This window comes from Perca flavescens, chromosome 12 (genome assembly GCF_004354835.1).
Source record: "Perca flavescens isolate YP-PL-M2 chromosome 12, PFLA_1.0, whole genome shotgun sequence".
In the NCBI taxonomy this organism is placed as follows: domain Eukaryota; kingdom Metazoa; phylum Chordata; class Actinopteri; order Perciformes; family Percidae; genus Perca; species Perca flavescens.
In genome coordinates this window covers 4,567,110-4,585,982 of record NC_041342.1, presented here as the reverse complement: position 1 = coordinate 4,585,982, position 18,873 = coordinate 4,567,110, and the positions used below count along the sequence as shown (strand labels likewise).

Below are 18,873 nucleotides of genomic sequence, written 5' to 3'. Positions count from 1 at the left end.
TTTCTTTTAAAGACAAATGCTGGGAACCTGATTCATCCTCCCTTACAAAAACACAGTAAACACAAATGTGGGAATAAAAATGTCAGCGCAGGAAAAAAAAATCCATCAAAACTTGTAGATGATTTTTAAATCAGGCCCAGTCTTCCTATTCCCTGTGAGTTTTAACATGGATGGATCCAGCTTCAAGCTTTTCACTGTTTTACCCTTGTAGAGATCAAACTTGCAAAGAATCCCTTGGGAAAATGTGAATGCACCACATTATTTTTGTTTCAATACTGTATAAAAAAAATAATAAAATTATTAAAAACAGCAAATGTGGATTGTTACAAAATAAAAATAATGAGTATTGATGCTCTGTAGTTTTTCACAGAAATGCTCTGCTCATCTGCTCTGCTACATTTGACTTTTAGATACATATCCCCATTGTGATTTTTACATTGCATTAAGTACGAAAACATCAATTGTGTAACTGAATTCTCTGTCCCAAAGGACTTAAAACAGTGTTATCTGCTGCTCCTATTACAATTTCTACTTTATAACATGAAGAAAAGTGTAATATGTTGAGCCCAAATTGGCTCATTGTGAGGATTGAGAAATTTGAACGGGAGCAGACAACAAATATGTAAGCGCTGTAGAGTACAGCGCAAACAGTGATACACTTTTCCAATTCACATCCAGCAGATAACCCAGTAGATGTGTTCTTAATAGGCATGTTGGTACATGTGTTCAGTAACTGCTTATGAGATATTTCATCCAAATCAACTACTTCTGTCTTTAATTCAATAGTACATTTTCAATGCAAACAGTCCAGTTACCACATGTTGACATCACAGATTAATCCGGTGACACTGAGCTATGCACTGTCCTGAACATAATGCTGTGTAGAATTAGTTTTTTTTATTCAGAAATGTATCTTATTTAAGCTAATGCATTAATTTGTCACTTAATATATGGTGTAACGTTTGTATCAGAATTCAGACAGCTTGAGGTCTTGAATGAGCTCTACATCAGGTTGTGACCTATGGCTCTGGCCAAAGTCTCCAGCTGAGTCATGAAACTCTGAATCTCTTCAGCAGAACTGTGAGTCCAGGCCAGAGGCAGGTGGGCAGGAACCGGAGTACGATCTGCAAAACACAATCTGTCAGAATTCATCTAAGAAGATTGAAGAAAAAAAATATATATGAAAGGAACATATCTGTGTGTCTTGTGGAAGAACCTGTCAACACTTCATGCTGTTCACCTTGAAAGAACTGCCCGCCACATGTTCTGGCGGCGGCTCTAGACAAGGCCAACCACACAACCGTGTCAGCTCCTTGCTCTGCACTGCGCAGCCTCTCCCCCATCATCTGGTGGAACTGAGGCATTGATGTAGAAACGGCTGGAAATGGGTGGGAAAAAATCAGCCATGGTTAGTGGTGTGTGTATTTTTAGGCTAATATATTACTAACAAAGTGACAGACTCATTTTTTTTCCTTCTATTGAAGCATATCAAACAAGCAAGGTTTCTACAAAATGTATTGTACTTAAAGTATGAAAGTTGAAGCCAAAATTGGCTCTGTCAATGTTACATTATTTATTACATGTTATAATATTGGATTAGTATTATTCATGCATTAACATGTAAGCACCATTTTAATATTGTAACTGATTCCGGCTCAATTTACTGTATAACAATGCCCTGTAGAGCATTGCTGTAAGCACCCCCATCAGGAGAATTGTCACTATATTGGTGTGCCAGTACAGTATTTGTGCAATTTTATTGAGAAAGGAAAAAAAACTAAGAAAAATTACCAGCAGCAACAATACTTTTCAGGCCCTTTGGGTCAGCTGCCTAATGAGTAAGTACCTGGTGTATCTGCCCAGCCTGGATGCATGGCAGAAAAGTGAATGAGTGGGTAAGCTTTGGCCCACTGTTGTGTCAGCACTACCTGCTGTCTCTGGGAAGAAACAACACAATGTTACCTCAGCTGTAAATGTATTTTGCATTATTAATTTATGTCTTTTTGACTTCTGTTCAACCACATTATAAAGACAAATCCAAACTCAGTGAGAAGTAAGGAGAACTCCAACACAGATATACCCGTTTTATAACCTGGATTACATTGTCCTCTCCTACCTTGTTCTGGGCGTAGACCATGACGGCATCAAAGTCGCCCTTCTCTGACTGCAAGTCATCGACTCGGAGTTTCTGGACCAGCATGCCTCCTGAGGACACAGTGATCTAACAGGCAGGGAGAAAAGAGGCACAGTGTGCTTAGACAACAGCCACTAGAGCCTGGACAAAAGTGGCATTATGCTGTCCACATGATGCAGATGAGCTGTGTGTGCGTGCATACCACCCTTGGATCCCGGCTCTTCTGTAGAAGTGGTATGAGACTCTCAGTGAGGATGTACACTCCTAAAGAGAGAGTCAAAACACTGTTAGATATACAGCAGCATGGCACTCTTAAGACATCAGAGTGAAGTCTCACCCATAGTGTTTGTAGCAAAGTTCTTCTCCAGGCCCTCAGTGTTAAGCTCTCTCTTGTGCACCATACACCCTGCATTATTTATCTGTCATGAAATACATGACAAAGAAGTCTCAGATCAAACAGAAACAACATTATTCGTTTATAGGGCAGATTTGTGATGAAGGTTAAAGGGAAAAGGTGACACCTACCAACACATTCAAGGCTGGATACTGCTTCTTGAAGGCCTCAGCAAACTCCCAGACTTTGCGTGTCTCTGACATGTCCACAATATGAATGTATACCTCCTGGAATAACCAGATAGGTATCGGTCTCACTCACACACAAATCATGAAATTTATCACTTCTTTTTCCCCCCATTTAGTGCAAGTCATGTTCAAGGCAAACAACGCTCACCGTATTCCCAGACTCACTAGTGATGTCCACCCTGGCCTCTTCTGCTTTATCTTTGTTCCTACACACCATGTGCACTGTCCCACCTGGAAACAAAACATTGTTTATTTACTATCAATATCAAATGCATTGCAGAGAGCATTCCTTCCCTCCGCATTTTTACCTTTCTTGGCTATAGCCATGGCTGTTGCTCTGCCAATTCCACTGTTGGCGCCGGTGATCATAAAAGACCTTCCCACAACGGACACATCTAGGTCTTGGGGCTCAAAGTCTTTAAATGCTGCCTCATATCCCTTCCTAAAAGGCACAAGGAAAACACACTAATCAATTTGTGCAATGTTTTTTTTCTATCTTCCATCTTCTAATTTTAGCTTCAGTAGAATCAGCTGATGTGAATGTCATCCTCAAGACACATCAGCTGTCAGTGGGACTATTGTAACTGTACATAAAGGCCGGTTTGTGTGGTGTGTGCCATACGCTGATCAGACCTTTGATAGTCTTTAGGTTTAAATAAATGACATGAAATACATTTTACAGACAATAAATTCTATATTTAGACTGTCAACATGTAAAAGACTAATAATTTAGACTATATATATATATATATATATATATATATATATACACACACACACACTCTGACTGACTTCCTGAGCATCCCCTGACAGCAATGTCTTTACATCTCCAAAGTAATATAATAATAAGTTTATTTATGTAGCACCTTCTAAGAGCAGACGTCACAAGTGCTTCACAACAGAAAAGACAATAGCAAGTAGAAAACAGAACAAAAGACATGAAATTCAGACATCAAATTAAAACATAAAAGACAAAAACAAAAGCAAGTAAACAGATGGGTCTTGAGCTGTTTTTTTTTTTTTTTTATATATATATATATATATAAAGTGTCCACAGATCTTAGGTCCAATGGGAGAGACTTCCAAAGTTTAGGAGCAACAACCTTAACAGCACAGTCTCCTTTAGTCTTGAGCCGAAAGCGAAGAACAACCAACACAGCCTGCCCAGAGGACCAGAGGTCCTGCTGCTGAGGTACAGGGCTGCAGACGCTGCTGGCTCGGACCTTGATCTGGATTCTAAATTTGACTGGAAGCCATTGTAAAGAAATCAATCCAAGGAGTAACATGAGACCTTTTGGACATTTTGGCCCATAACTTGTAGGCGATTCAGGGAAGTGTTACTAAGGCGGGTGAAAAGTGATGTGCAGTGAAGAAGAGATGATCAATAAACGCATGGATAATCATTTCCAATTCAGCTGGGGCCCATGGACCTGAGTTTTCTTCCTCAGCTGGCAGAAGCAGTCTGAGCGAACCAGTCAATTAACATGCTGAATGGTGAATTCAAAGCCAGCTGGTCCATTAAAACACCAACGGATGGTAGCCTATATCTCAGGTTCAACAGAAACAGAAGTGTAAGGACTCAGTGTGCTGACTGACCTGGTATATTGGTGGATTCCGTTCAAAAACCAGATGGCATTTCGGTACAGAGACATATTATCAAGAATAAATAATCCCAAGAAGTGCACCAGCTTTGCCTTGTCGACCGCTGTGACAGACGAGCATCACATGAAGCAGACAGAGGAGGAGCACTTGCTGCTCTCTGCCGACACCACACGGGAATAACACCAAAACACTCAGCCAGACACTGACAGTCAAGGGATTTTAGTTAGTTAGTTTTATCAGCTCATTTATTGAAATGCTCTGTACAAATCATGTGGGAGACCTTCAAAGGCTGTGGTGGGGCTGAGCCTGCATCCCCTGGAACACAAATCTACAATTACCACATCCAAGTTGGTTGTGTGAGGTGTGGTGACGCGTCCGACAGGCACCGCTCCACCGGCGGCAACGAGGGCGGAGTTAACCAACTTTCACGCTGACTGGTGCGGACGACGGATAAGATATGCGCTCACTCGGTCCAGTTGACCCTTTGTTAGGGTTAAAGTGATTATTTATTGTCATCTTTTCATAGCTTTCTAACTCTTGGCGCAGCGTCAAAATGGTAAGTGTTTTGGTGGTTGTTTCCTACGCACGACAAGCTGTAAGGTAGCGTCAGGCTGTTCACCTGTCGCACCTGATAGTTCGCTAAAGCTAGGAGCCATATAGACACCTCTACACACCGTTTCTTTTTACACCAGGGCCCTTGTTTGTTCTTGCTAGGCCGCCAAGCAACAGCAGCTCCATTAAGTTTCTATTGTAGCTTATAAGGTTTAATTGTGTGTTTTATTGCGTTTTCATTCGCGTAAAGCGACAGCCCGGAAGTAAGGTGTAGGCTACCTTTTTCTGAACCGGTCCCCTCAGTAAAACCGGTTTGGTCACCGCCAGTCTGCCTTATTGGCAGTTTGTCCATATTAATTTGACTATGGGTAGACAAGGGGATATAAAGCAAGGAAAGGCAAGTTTATTTGTATAACGCATTTCAGCAACAAGGCCATTCAAAGTGCTTTACGTAAAACATAAGAGAGCAATTTAAAGAGAAGAGAAAATAAGAAGAAAAAAAAAAAGAATAATGCAGCGTCAAACAGAAAAGTCTTAAACCTTGATTTAAAAGAACAGTTTCAGCAGACCTGCAGCCACCTGGAAATACCAATATAGTATGAGGACTGGTTGTAGGACTGCTGGTTTTCTAGTAGCCTGTAGCATAATGTGGTTTTATGTCAATGTTGTAGGCTACAGTATATGTGATTTTTATAATCCTGATAACGCCTCTAGGTATTGTTCTTTTTGAAGTTGTTGAAATAGAACTCTAAAATGTTCCCCTGAAATGGCTACAAAGTTAGAGAAAAAATCTTTACAACAATATGTCCCATATTGTATTTGGTCCCATATTTGGTATTTGAACAATTCGTCAAATCCATATGTTCTTTTGGGTCGTATACTTAAATTCTAAGAAGCCTTTTACCATGGCTGCAGCATAACAGCACATGCAGGGATTTCAGAGAAATGTTGGCGGGTTGGAACGGTGCTTGTTGCACAACATGAGTAGGCTATATACAGTACATTATCTGTGCGTTAGACTGTGGGTCTGTAAGACAATGTTAATAAAAAAATCTATTAATTTAACCTTTTATATTCTCTCTTACATCAACAATGAAAGGAAGACTTATTGGTGTGTCAGCGTGATTCCAATAGAGATTTTGGGGGAGATTAATGTCCATTTTGACACGTAGCCAAATCTATTTCCACTGGAATCACATTATATAAACATCCAAAACCCAACTCCTTATTGCCCCCCCACGTGATGTTTTGGGTCAGTGGAGTTACTCTTTAATGAGCCATGACAACAGGAAACAACTCATTTGACCCTTGGTTCGTGTGTTGAAGGGTAGTTATTAATATTCTCTGCCAAGACTTTGTGCTGACATGTGTGCGTATTTGTACACACACACACACACACACACACACAAGTCACCCCCACAGTTCTTCAATGCATGCACCGCGGTTGCCCCTCTGACCCGTGCCGTGTGTCTGTGTTTCTAGATGCGCTTCCTGCTGCTCTTCAGTCGCCAGGGGAAGCTGCGTCTGCAGAAGTGGTTCACTCCCATGTCGGAACGTGAGAAGAAGAAGATTATCAGGGACATGACCACAATGGTGTTGGCACGGCAACCCCGCTCCTGTAACTTCCTGCACTGGAAAGACCTGAAGATTATTTACAAGAGGTGGGTGCTGACCCCGCATGTCTGTTTTTCTAGTTCGATGACTTTATCTGCTTCTGAAGCAGCAGGACCACTAGTCTCTTTTCCAATCATACTTACCCCTACCGTATATATCATTTATAACTCCTATATTAATATCAGCTGCAAGTCATCACTGTGTCACCTTTTCCTCAGGTATGCAAGCTTGTTCTTCTGCTTGGCCATAGAGAACCAGGAGAATGAGCTGATAGCCCTGGAGGTTATTCATCGCTACGTGGAGCTGCTGGACAAATACTTTGGCAATGTATTTCATTGTGTTTCACCCTCTTTTATTCAACATGCAACTCTAGCCTGCAGTGTAACTGTTGAAATGTGATGGTATAGCTCAACTCAAAAGAACATGAGCTGTTGAACTAGGCTGTACAGATCATAATCAAACCGCAGTTTCAAAGTCAAAATGTAACCAATGTAAGTACATTCTGCACTGTTAATAATAATTGCACTAACCTCCTCTCAGGTGTGTGAGCTGGACATAATCTTTAACTTTGAGAAGGCCTATTTTATCCTGGATGAGTTTCTAATGGGAGGCGAAATACAAGAAACCTCCAAACAAATGGTGAACCGCTCCATTGAAGCCTCGGACATGTTACAGGAGGTGAGATGCACAACACAAGGCGTGGCTTGCTACTGTGGTGTGAGCACGTTACATCTGTTTTATCACCGTCGTGGGCAGTGGTGGAATGTTACGGAGTACTGTAGTTAAGTACAAATTTGAGGTACTTTACTTGAGCGTTTTCTTTCCATGCCACTTTCTACTTCTACTCCACTACATTTCAGAGAAAAACATTTACTCCTACATTTTAACATTTTTAACATTTACATTCATCTGACAGCTTTAGTTACTAGTTACTTTACAAATCAAGATTTTTTTTTATAAATGACATTACCCAACAATATACAGGCCTACAAGTATAGCTGAAACGATTAGCCGATTAAACACTTAGTTGATTGACAGAACTGTTTTTGATAGTTTCAGTTTCTAAAATGTGAGGATTTTTCTGCATTGAGTACTTTTACTTTAAATACTTTAAGTGAAGTAGTATTGTAAGAGTGTTTTTACAGTGTGGTAGTATTACTTTTTACTTAAAGGTGCCGTAGGTAGGATTGTGAAGATCCAGGACTTAGCCCAAAAATTTGAACATCGACAACTTCTCAGTCCCCCCCTTTTCTGCTAAAGCCCAAAACGGTCTCCTAAGCTCCTCCCCCCACGAGGGAGAATGAATGTGTGTGCATGAGCAGTGATTGAAACGCAGTTAGACACCACCACCAGGGGGGGTGGTGGTGTCTAACTGCGTTTCAATCACTGCTGGCCCTGATTGTTTTTTGCAAATCGCACTACAGGCTGTAGGTGGTGCCAGAGGAGCTGGATTTATTTTTATTTTTTTTTATTATTACCTGCTTCATGTAGTTCTAATCAAAAATAGGGTCAGTTTCAGCAAATATGACAGAAAGTTAGTTTTATAAGTCTTATCCACTGCACCTTAAAGTAAAGGATCTGAATACTTCTTCCAACACTGGTTGTGCAGTACTTAGACTGATCCAGATGCCTACATTTGGTTCTTTATAACACTTAACATGAATCAAGCAAACAATCAAGATTGTTTTAGTTTACTGTGTGTGTGTGTGTGTGTGTGTGTGTGTGTGTGTGTGTGTGTGTGTGTGTGTGTGTGTGTGTGTGTGTGTGTGTGTGTGTGTGTGTGCATGCCTGCGTGCGCCTATGCGCACGCTTGTGTGTGAACCTAACAATGTTGCAAGTAGTATGTGTCATAATGAGTTAAATTAACAGTGGTGTTGAGTCCCTGGTGTGCCTTTTTCTCTCTCATAGTTATAGGCTTGTGAATATTAGCTGTAGCTCATTTTTTGTACTTTTTTTCTGCTGCTGGTTTCCCTTTCCCCTCTGTGTGTGTGTGTTTGTGTGTGTGTGTGTGTGTGTGTGTGTGTGTGTGTGTGTGTGTGTGTGTGTGTGTGTGTGTGTGTGTGTGTGTGTGTGTGTGTGTGTGTGTGTGTGTGTGTGTGTGTGTGTGTGTGTGTGTGTGTGTGTGTGTGTGTGTGTGTGTGTGTGTGTGTGTGTGTGTGTGTGTGTCTCTCTCTCTCTCTGCCAGTGTTATTGCGAGTGAGAGACAGATTTCCCTAGACCGTGGCGTAGGTTTAGTGTTTGGCTGATGCTTCCCGCTCTCCCCTGTAGGTTCATGGCTCTGTGTGGTACAGTAGTTAACTGGGTGTGTTGTTCTGTGCTTCTGAATAGGGCTGCCTAACACTTTTTAATCAAGAGTTGGATTATGTGCAGCGTAGCCTCCCATTCATTTTGACCATTATCACTTCAGGATGACAGCAGTGAGTGGTTTGAGGTGGAGCTGTTTGGATGACATGGAATATGGACAGAAAGGTTAGATGTTCTGCTTGTGTTAGTTGGTGTGCTCGGCACTTAATATCAGGTGATGTGTAGATGTGTGCATGTGAATTGTTAATTGCATCATGATGCATTTTTACAAGGCTGGGAACCTGATTTCTTTTAACTAAACTTTTTTTCTTCTTTTTTTCAAGACCATGGAGGAGTATATGAGCAAACCTGCATTTTAACCCATGGGGGAGGGGAAGGACATAAAGGAAAAATCGGGGAGGAACCCAGGACCCGAATGTACTGTATTTGAGTCAAAAGAAGTTTCTGAATATGGATATGGATTTTACTTAGATTCTATTGAACCTTTTTCAAAAGAAGACAAGGGAATGTCTTCTAACTTCTGCCTGAAGCTTTGCTGCAATGTAACTGCCTTTTGAGAGTAAGTCTGATATTTGTCCTGCACTCAACTGAAGGAAGGGGGGAGGGTTGTTTTCACATTGATTGCCGTTATGGAAATATAAATGAAGTAGTAATAGTATCTGGGGTGTAAAAAGGGATTTTAGGGGTATGCATTTGTTGAGTTTATATTTAAATCGTGTATATGATTCATATGATATATTTGAAGTGAATGATTTTATTCCAAAAACCCTACCCAAAAATTGTGCTAATCTGCAACTCCAATTTAATAAAAAAAAAAAAAAAAAAATGTGATTTCAGTCTTAAAAACAAGCGCTTTCAACAGATTGGAGTGAGACTGATTTAATAATGGATTTCCTATTTTTAATCTGTACATGCCTATTTCACATGTGTGGGACCGTTTGTATTTAAACGGAACAGTTGCTGTGGGTATCATGTGCAATTTATGATGTTTGAGCTCATAATTAAAATATGCCTTTTGATAAACACACTGTTTTGAGTAATAATCTTTACCATTAATTATGTATTTGAAATTCACTAAACCTTGTGGAATTTAGTGTATACTAGGATCGACAAAATTCTTTTTTTTTTTCTTCCCCAAAAACAATTGCCCCAGCTTCCTGTGATTGTAAACCAATAAACATGGCTTTAGGGTGTGTTTTTAATAAGGCAACACAACTCGGCAAGAAGAAAAATAATACCGCTGATGCTTTATTCATCTGTGATTCATCACACATTATTGAACATGTACAAAATGGTTTAAAAATGAGCATACATAGCACAATCACTGGTAGGCCAACAATACAGAGCTTTGCAGTATGAAAGGGTTGGAAGGCAGGCAACGGTTTGATATTCAGACTTGGAAATAATTATCCATAATAATGACATTTAATCTACTAACCCTGAATATATCACGAGTCACAACACTCGTTCTCAGCCCAGCACGCTGCCCTAACGAAAGAATCCCTATAATATTCCTTTAGTACTCCTTTCACATAACTCTATGCTTGTGATTTTGAAGGCATCTGTAAAGTATACAGATATATTCACATACAATTGAATAGTTTGATGAAAAAAAGTGTTTTTTACTATTACTGCGTTGATTATAATTGAAAATATAGGCCTGTTCACAAACACCATTAATGTAAACAAACCTTTAACAACATCACACAACTGTCATAACTTGGATTTCATTGTGTTTTGATATAAGTCCATGTATTAATTGGCAATTTGAGTGACAACACGTTCAAATCAAAAGTGTTTTGAGGATACATTGTTTTTTTTTTTCTTCTCATTTATACACGGATTGCACCTTTTAATCTCCTCCTATGATATCAATATATTTCTATAATGTTCTTGCAGCAAGTAGGGACTAGTAGGCTATATTTTCAAAATGTTTTTGGACCTGTAAGATTGCAATAGTTCATTTTCGTTAGGGTGATATTAATACCAGTTCATATAATATACATTTTGTAAACTAGATCACGTCCACCAAACTTTATTTTTGAGACAGTATTAAATACTATATTCATAATTCCATGCGTCTTGCAGGGCATCAGGCTACATCCCAGCCACTGCTTTTTCAGGGTGCTCCTCCTCTTCATCTACGGTCTGTGGAGCCGACGTCTTGGCCGTGATCTCCTCTTTCCCTTGCATCTCCGTGGGCTCAACGTTCTCCTCTGTGGCCACCTCGGTTTCCCTCTTGGCCACTGGCCTCTTTTCAGTGTCCGCTTGCCCCAAGTAGTCCTTCATAACCCGCTCGTACAGCTCGTAGGGGAACTGTCCCTTCAGCTGCGACTGGGTGTCCCGCTTGGTGATGGTGTTGGGGTACTCTGTGAGGATTTTGGCCGCTAGGTAAGTCGTCACCTCGTCTTCCACATCGCCATCACCTTCTTCATCATCATCATCAGCGCCGTCAGCCTGACGTTTCAGAGGCATTTTGTTGAGCTCGGATAAAAAGAGGTTCTCCCTGCGCCCGGAGGAGGGAGAGATTTTAACTGGACTTTGAACTGGATTTGCAACAGGTTTGGACGCCACTGGGATTCTGTCCAAGGGGGGAGAGGTCTTCACGGGTCTCTGCACTACAGGATACTCGTTACTGATCGTCTCCACGCCGATGATGTCTAAAAAGTCCTCTCTGTCCATGTCCTCGGGGACGGGCTTGCTCTTCAGCGGCAGTCTGCGGCTGTAGTACCTGATCTTTGGGGTCTGGCCGCTCGGGTAGCGAGCCGAGGCTTGGGGTTCGCGGTGGAGCTTCCTGAGCTCCTCTGTGAGTAGCATGTCGATGAGGTCCTGTGGAGGGACGTGGAGCTTCAGGGAGAGCTGCAACAACTCCTTCACTGTCCGAGGATCGAGGATGGAAGGGCGGATCAGCCTCTTCCTCTGCTCTCCCGTCTTGTCCCTCTTCTGCGTCTGGTCGCTCATCTCCAGGACCTTCAACAGGTAGTAATCTACCATCTTAGTGTCATCACCGGTGTCCTCTTGGTTCCGGCGTTGCATCTCCTCCCTCTCCGCTTCCTCCTGCTCACCGAGCGCTCTGTCCAGCTCTTCGTGGCTCCCGTTGACCATCTCCTCCGTCTCCTCCCTCTCCTCCACGGGAACCCACTCCTCTCCTCCGGCCACATCGTCGTAAGCCTGACTTCTTAGGCTGAAGCCGTCCTCGTCGTCGTCGTCCCCGAACACGTCTCTCTTCTGGCCGCCGAATGTGGGCATCCTCCCAAGCTCCTCAAAGATGGAGCGTAAATTGGCGAGGCTCTGGGGCGTGTACTGCTCATCCAGGTCCTCTGTGGCCCGCTTGGAAGCGTCTGTGTTCTCCTCGTCCTCAAACATCAGCGGGTATTTCTTGTGGGGTCTGGGGAAATTACCGTAGTCTGCCGGTGCGCTCACGGGGACTTCAGTGTCTTTGGTGCGGTGCCGGTGCGTGCGGCGGTCGTTCCTGGGCGCCGACACGGGGCTGAGCTTCACGTCTTTCCCGGCTCGATCCTGGATGGACTTGAGCAGGGTTTTCATCAGCTGCTCAGCGGTAATGTCCTGCCTCTGCACGCCGGGGGCAGGCTGACGGTCTCCAGGACTCTCGTCCTGCTGCGAGGCGAGCTGAAGCAGGACCCTGAACTTCTCCACTTCGTCGTAATCCGTGGGTTCAGGTCGGCCCCCGTTCCGCTGCTTCAGGTTCTCAATGTACTCCAGGGCTTTGATCATGTCGGAGCTGGGTGGGTAGGCAGCCGGCTGCCCCTCACCCTCCCCGCCTCGGAGCCTGTAGTGGCGGGGGAGAGACGCAGCCTGCACGGCGCATCCATGGAGGAGGAAGGCGAGCAGTACAACGGCTCCCCCCGCGGGCAACTTGTGGTGGAAATGCAGCATTATAGGCAATTTATTACCTGAAAATCAAGAGAGCATAACATGTTAATGAAGGAATTGAAAAACAAAATAAGCAAATCCACGATCTCGATTTATACTGGCCAAAAACTTACTCGAAAGCAACACGCATAAACGTGCGCGTGCGAGTCTGTTTAAAAAAAAAAATCCGGGATTTGTATGCCTACCAGGGAGTTACGCTCAACAAATTGAATGAAACGATGCTGCGCGTGAGGATAAGGAGATACATTCACATCACTGGATGAGTCATTCCCCGCGTTGTTATGGGCAACCTCAACATCCGATTCCCCCAGCACAGCAAAACCTTCATTAGAAAAAAACCCTTTATTTCCTCGTTATTTCACTTTAAGCAACAAAGCATTATAATCGAAGATTGTTGAGGATGCTCGTTTTGTCACATTTATAACCCCCATTCTAACACAAGTGTCGAGATCTGCGAAAAGCGAACGTGAAAAACAACAATTGTCTTTCAGTCTTAGACGACTGGATATGGATTTGAACTCAAAAATCATTAAAACGTACAAAAAGACGTGTCTTACCTTTGCAATAAAGCTCAGACAGCAGCGAAGGTGTATGGCATCTCCTCAGTAACGGTGCTGTTCGCTTCTGTTTTCAGCACTTGGACAGCTCCCGTCGTTATATGAGGCAACACCTGACCACCGCGTCATCACACAACACACGCAATAGCCAGTTCTAAAAAAAAAAAATCCAAATGATTCAGGTTTATAATATTGCATACTAAAAAGCTCGCTGCATGAAATAGTTCTCCGCCCTGTAGAAGCTATCGATTGGAAAGATCTTTGAAAGTCCGGGAGCAGATATATTGACTTCAGGACTGCTGCCCATGTCTCACAAAGAGCCATATGTTTATGGGGATTTTCATTCATGTGAACCGTTCACCTTGCATGAACACAATTTATGAAAACTATCTTAAATCAGAGGGGAAATATGCAAATGCTCATTTCCAACCAATGTAAACATCAACATTTAGGCACCAATTTTACTATTTCATCTTAAATATATATTCCACATGTGGCAAAAGCACTTCTTGGTGTAAAACAATATGCCGTTTTACCACCACCCTTTATCATGGCACATGAAGAGTTAAACCCTCTAGCGATGACTCACAGGCTAAAACCACCGTGGAGTTGCTGTCGCAGTTCCTCACCCCTCTTCCTCTCCCTCTGACAGAGACGGTGATAAACACCCTCCTGTCGGCTGGGGGCCAAAGCTCCGGTATTCCGCAGGTCGACAACATGAAGGGGCCACGCAACACGGTATCTGCCGATAAAAGGTCACGGATGGATGGTGACACAATTTATGGTGAGATCAAAAGCCTTATTAAACTAAATTACGTTAGGTAGGCCTACTCCTCCCATCATCCCAAAACAGTTCCACGTGTGGCAACGCATTCATCAAAAACTGGCATCATCATATATTTAATTTTAAGTAGCACTTTTGTAGTTGAAATGTGTTTTAAACTTAATACATATCACCAAAATAAAGGCTCTGAATCAGTCCCATTTAGTCACCATATGAATTCATTTCTACACACAATTTCTCTTTAAGGAGACAAAAACAAAGGTAGTGAAAATGCTAAACCTCCTTATAATTCTGAACTTATTTCTTTGGAAAAAATGAGCTATTTCATTTTTTCCAAAGAAATAAGTTCATAATAATGAGCTATTTCATAAAATGAAATAGCTCATTTTTTTTTACAATAAAGAATACAGCTTCAGTACTAAATATCTACAGTATATGTTTAGCTGGAGCCAAGTTATTCAATGCTTTAAAGGTAGTACATATTGCTCTTGTTTCATGCTTTTAACGCTAAGGCTCTGTTGGTATCTCCTTACAAGCCAACCAAATGGCCAGTCAAATACATTAGGATGATTTTATGCTCCAGCAGTACGTGTCTCCTTCATACCCTCTAAAGTGATTCTAACTATTTTGCTCAATGCCCTCTGACACCCCGTATACATTAGTGCTCTTCCATTTCATCCCTGCTTAGACTGCCACCCCCTCCACCACCACCAATTTCAATTGCACATATAATTGCATCCAATGTGCTCCATATTTGTTCATCATTTCATGTCCATTAAAACTAGGTGCTTTTTAGTTGAATGTGCCTGCTCTCCACAGCTGAAGAGCTGCAGAGAGCCTCAGCTGGTGTGTGTGTGTGTGTGTGTGTGTGTGTGTGTGCACGCTTGTGTGTGCATCACAGATGGAGAGACTGATAGAGAGAGAAGGAGAGGCGTGGTGTTTGCAAGATGTGTTGTATAATCCCACAGCATCACTCTGCTGACATCACGCCTCTCCATTCAGAAACAGCCTTCATCCTGAGGGACGGCATCAACTCCAGAGGTCAAGGCAGCATGCACACTAGTATCAATCATTTAAAGGTTACGTTCTCTTGCGTGCCCATTAAAAGACAGATAATAGAATATGACTATTGCCTGCTATCAATTTAACTGAAAATGAACAAGCGCACAGGAGCTATTTGAAGAGGAATTTAATTGTTCAGGTTATTTTATGGCCAGGCCAATGACTGATGGAAATGTCATACTTCTTGGAAAGATCAAGGGAATATTTGTCCATCTCAAATGCTCTTTCATTTTGGGTTGTGTCCATAGGAGCACACTACATGTGTGTAGAAACACAGGCACACACGTACTCACTGTATTTGAATCAATCAACTTTTTATTCCGGACTCAAAGTCCATTTAGAAGACACAGACATAACATACAACATACATTAAAAAAGAAAGAGAAACATATACGAAATAAATAAATAAAAACAGAAGAAACCACAATACTACATTTCTATAGAAGACACTTATACCAGTGTTTCCATAGTGATGATTGGTGTTGTATGGCACTAAACCTAAGATTTACTAACAGCATAACAATGCTGTTCTGGGAGACATACAGGCAACAAATATATTTGTAGATAAGTCTCCTCAATAATGCCTGGAAGGTGCTGACCCCTGCATTACAAAACAGGTCACTTGCACTAGAGCACCTGGGTTTGTTGAGCAGTATCCTCATACAGTCATTATAGGCAACCTTGAGCTTCTGCATGCTTGCCCTTTTTAAACTTTGTCCATAAGGGAGCAGTATACAAAGGAGTGCAATATGCTTTAAACAAACTAATTTTGACATCATCCGTGCTCATGTGGAATTTTCTTACTAGCATGTTAGCTTGGGCATATAATGTGCAACGCTACCTTTATATATCCTCATCATCAGATAACTGATCTGTAATGTAGTGACCCAGATATTTAATTTTATTTGAATATGTGTCTCCGTCAGAAATGCTTTTTTCACTGCTAGAAATAACTTGTCATATGGTTGCTGCGATGTGTGTGAGTGAGTAAGGGATAATGCACCACAGCAAACAAAGAGAAATGAATAATTTGGTTTGGTGGTTGGATGGCCATGAAAGTCCCAAGACAGCTATGCATACATCCAGTGGTGGGAGAAGTATTCAGAACCTTTACTTAAGTTAAAGCACTAGCACCATATTGGTAAAAATACTACACTTTGGAAAGTCCCTCATTTAGATTCCTACTTATGTTAAAATACATTAGCATTATAAGCAAAATGTTACTGATACCGATTCCTCAATGCATGAGTAGCATCTTACGGTTGTAGATGGTTGCGGTGGAGCTAATTTTTCTGCTAGTATACAAAGATCTGCAACAATGCATTGCATTGTATAAATTCATACATTTTGTATGTGCAATCTTAATCTGAAAAGTATGTGCTTTCAAATAAATGTAGTGGAGTAAAAACATTTCCCTTGGAAATTTGGTGGAGTAGCAGGATAAAGTAGCATGAAATGGATATTTACAAGTACTTAAAACTGCACTTGAGTAAATGTACTTAGTTACTTTCCAGCACTGAGTCTACATTGAGTCATGTGGCAAAGTATGTCAGAGGAGAGCATGCAAAACAACAAATTCCTATTCAAATGTTCTCTCTTTAGGTTTCACTTCACCACTTAAAGGAACACGCCGACTTATTGTGAATTTAGCTTATTCACCATGCAACTGCTGTGACTCTATAAATTGCAACATGTAAATAGGAACATGTTGGCGTTATTTTGTCACAATTCGGAGCAGTAGGATTTCTGGAACCATTCACCTGCAGGTTCTGTGCTGGCCTGATGCCGCTGGCGGCGTCAGGCAGCATTACAGCACACACGGAGATGAGAAGGGTATGTATGGACTTGTCTAACTCTGGGGGTTACGGTGAATAAGCTAAATTCCCAATAAGTCGGCGTGTTCCTTTAAGGTTTCCATTTTGATTAATAAAATAATATAAATAATAATATAATATAATAATATAATTAGACTGATGCTATTAAAAGGCATTTCATCCATCTTTGTGTGGAATCTTAGCTTATCTAAACTTCTCTATCTGTTTTTTGCTTTTCTTTTCTTTTTTTTAAAATCTCAAATCCCAGAAGGTTCCTGCTAGTGGAAGATTCACTGGCTGAATCTGTGATTCCTCTCCGGGACTTGCGATGTGCTTCATCGTCACTTCGTTACATTAAAAACAAGCGAAATTATTCTAGTGATTGACACGGCTGTGTCCCTTATCTCTCGCCCTCTCTCTCTATTTATTGATGCGGATTACAGCAGGGAAAAGAGGGTACATTTTAGTAATTAGATTAAGAGTCCTTAGTGCCACACTCTCTCATTGGTTTTGTTTCCTGCTTTACATTACATGATTGAACTCTCTCTTCTCTCTCTTAATCTTCAATCAAGTGTTCTTGCTATAAAATATTGTGTTGGTTACACAGTGGTATACAGTATATAGGACAATATATTGAGCTCACTAACATAGAGTGTGATTGTTCCAGGGAGTGGTTTGAACATTTTCAGCCACATCGAAATTTGCATGTCCGATTAAATTTTTTACTCTCTTTCCCACTCCACCCAAAGAACATTTGTATTGTTTTGTCTGCTTGATCATTGCAAATATCTACCACTATGTACCTCCCTCCTCCTCCTTCAGTCTCTAATCCCCACAGCAGGCAATCGGGATACTGCTGCTGTTTATCCACATGTCAATCAAAGCCGCGGGGAGAGAATGATATCAGCTCAACAACGGCTTGTGTGCGTCACAATGGCACGAAAGCACACGCCCATGTGTTCACATGCATGTGCTCACTAAGAACCAACTGCAAAGATAAACACACACACACACACACAAGCTCATAAAGCTGCATCTCATGTCTTTTTGATCTTTTGAGTGTGTTCAGATTCTTGCTTTTATACTCTATCAGCTCAAGGACTAGTGACTACCAACCAAGATAAGGAAAAAGCTGCAAAACACTCCATCGTTTCAGCCCTGAATTTCTTCTTGAATGGCATAACATTCCAACATGATTCTGTCACATAAAGGCACGTAAAAAGAAAAGAGAAGAATATCATTATGAAAGAGAGAGAAAGGCGTCAGGGTTTGTTTTCCTCCTCACCTCTTCACCCTCGTCACACCATCCTGAGGCGGGGAGAGAATGGCACGCCCGTTGTCATGGCTCACCTTTTCAACCGACGTCTCCATAGTGACGCTGCCTCACAGCCTTTCATCTGATGCTGTGCTTCCACCATCATCTCCTCCCACATGTTGGTATCCTCCTCTCCTCCATTGGCCGCTTCCTTTCTTAAGATAGACATTTTCTTAGTGGCATGCATGCATTACTTTTCTCCTCTATTGTACCCATCCCGCTCACCCCATTCCCTTGTGCCAATTACTGTGGTTAAAGCATGGTCCTTGTCTTCAGGAGGCAGGTGGTTACAGCCAGGAACATAGATGGGGGTGATTAGGGCTGTAATACGTTGTCTGAGCCATTAGGACAGAGGGGCAGAAATAAGGCTAGAAGTGTGCTGTCTTGAGCAACATAGGGAGGAGAGAGGAAAACTGAAGGAGTGTATGAAAGGAATGAAGGTGGATAATCTATACAAGCTTAGCCTTTTTGAAAAGGGCACAATCATGTCCACGTAATGCTACAGGAATGCAGCAGAAAACCTGTGGGAGAGGGCTAAATATCTCTGTATTAATGAGACCGAGTTCACCAGCTGAGTCTCGATCTACTAATGTAAAGTTTGACATTTGGGACCCACATGTATTCACTTTGGGCTGAGAGTTAGATGACGTGATTGATAC

The 18,873-nt window shown here is 41.8% G+C and overlaps 3 protein-coding genes across 4 annotated transcripts; 1 reads left to right on the top strand and 2 right to left on the bottom strand.

Moving 5' to 3' along the window:
* Nucleotides 1-757: 757 nt before the first annotated feature.
* Nucleotides 758-4,846, bottom strand: dhrs12lb (dehydrogenase/reductase (SDR family) member 12-like b). Its single transcript, XM_028592629.1, has 10 exons — nt 4,313-4,846; nt 3,025-3,158; nt 2,865-2,947; nt 2,660-2,755; nt 2,472-2,553; nt 2,337-2,398; nt 2,117-2,221; nt 1,847-1,937; nt 1,241-1,378; nt 758-1,124 (listed from the first exon to the last, which is right to left on the bottom strand). Exons 1-10 carry the CDS (start codon nt 4,366-4,368, stop codon nt 1,003-1,005), a joined length of 969 nt encoding a protein of 322 aa, XP_028448430.1. The 5' UTR covers nt 4,369-4,846; the 3' UTR covers nt 758-1,002.
* On the top strand, nt 4,065-9,813 carry ap1s3b (adaptor related protein complex 1 subunit sigma 3b). Of its 2 annotated transcripts, XM_028592630.1 has the most exons (6): nt 4,065-4,874; nt 6,353-6,531; nt 6,703-6,811; nt 7,025-7,162; nt 8,892-8,953; nt 9,112-9,813. In XM_028592630.1, exons 1-5 carry the CDS (start codon nt 4,872-4,874, stop codon nt 8,931-8,933), a joined length of 471 nt encoding a protein of 156 aa, XP_028448431.1. In that variant the 5' UTR covers nt 4,065-4,871; the 3' UTR covers nt 8,934-8,953; nt 9,112-9,813. The 2 variants fall into 2 exon arrangements, with proteins under 2 accessions (XP_028448431.1, XP_028448432.1); XM_028592631.1 differs by lacking the exon at nt 8,892-8,953 and having other exon boundaries at nt 4,071-4,874.
* A 628-nt stretch (nt 9,814-10,441) lies between these two features.
* scg2b (secretogranin II b) lies at nt 10,442-13,281 on the bottom strand. Its single transcript, XM_028593978.1, has 2 exons — nt 13,240-13,281; nt 10,442-12,702 (listed from the first exon to the last, which is right to left on the bottom strand). Exon 2 carries the CDS (start codon nt 12,683-12,685, stop codon nt 10,886-10,888), a length of 1,800 nt encoding a protein of 599 aa, XP_028449779.1. The 5' UTR covers nt 12,686-12,702; nt 13,240-13,281; the 3' UTR covers nt 10,442-10,885.
* Between the last annotated feature and the right edge of the window lie 5,592 nt (nt 13,282-18,873).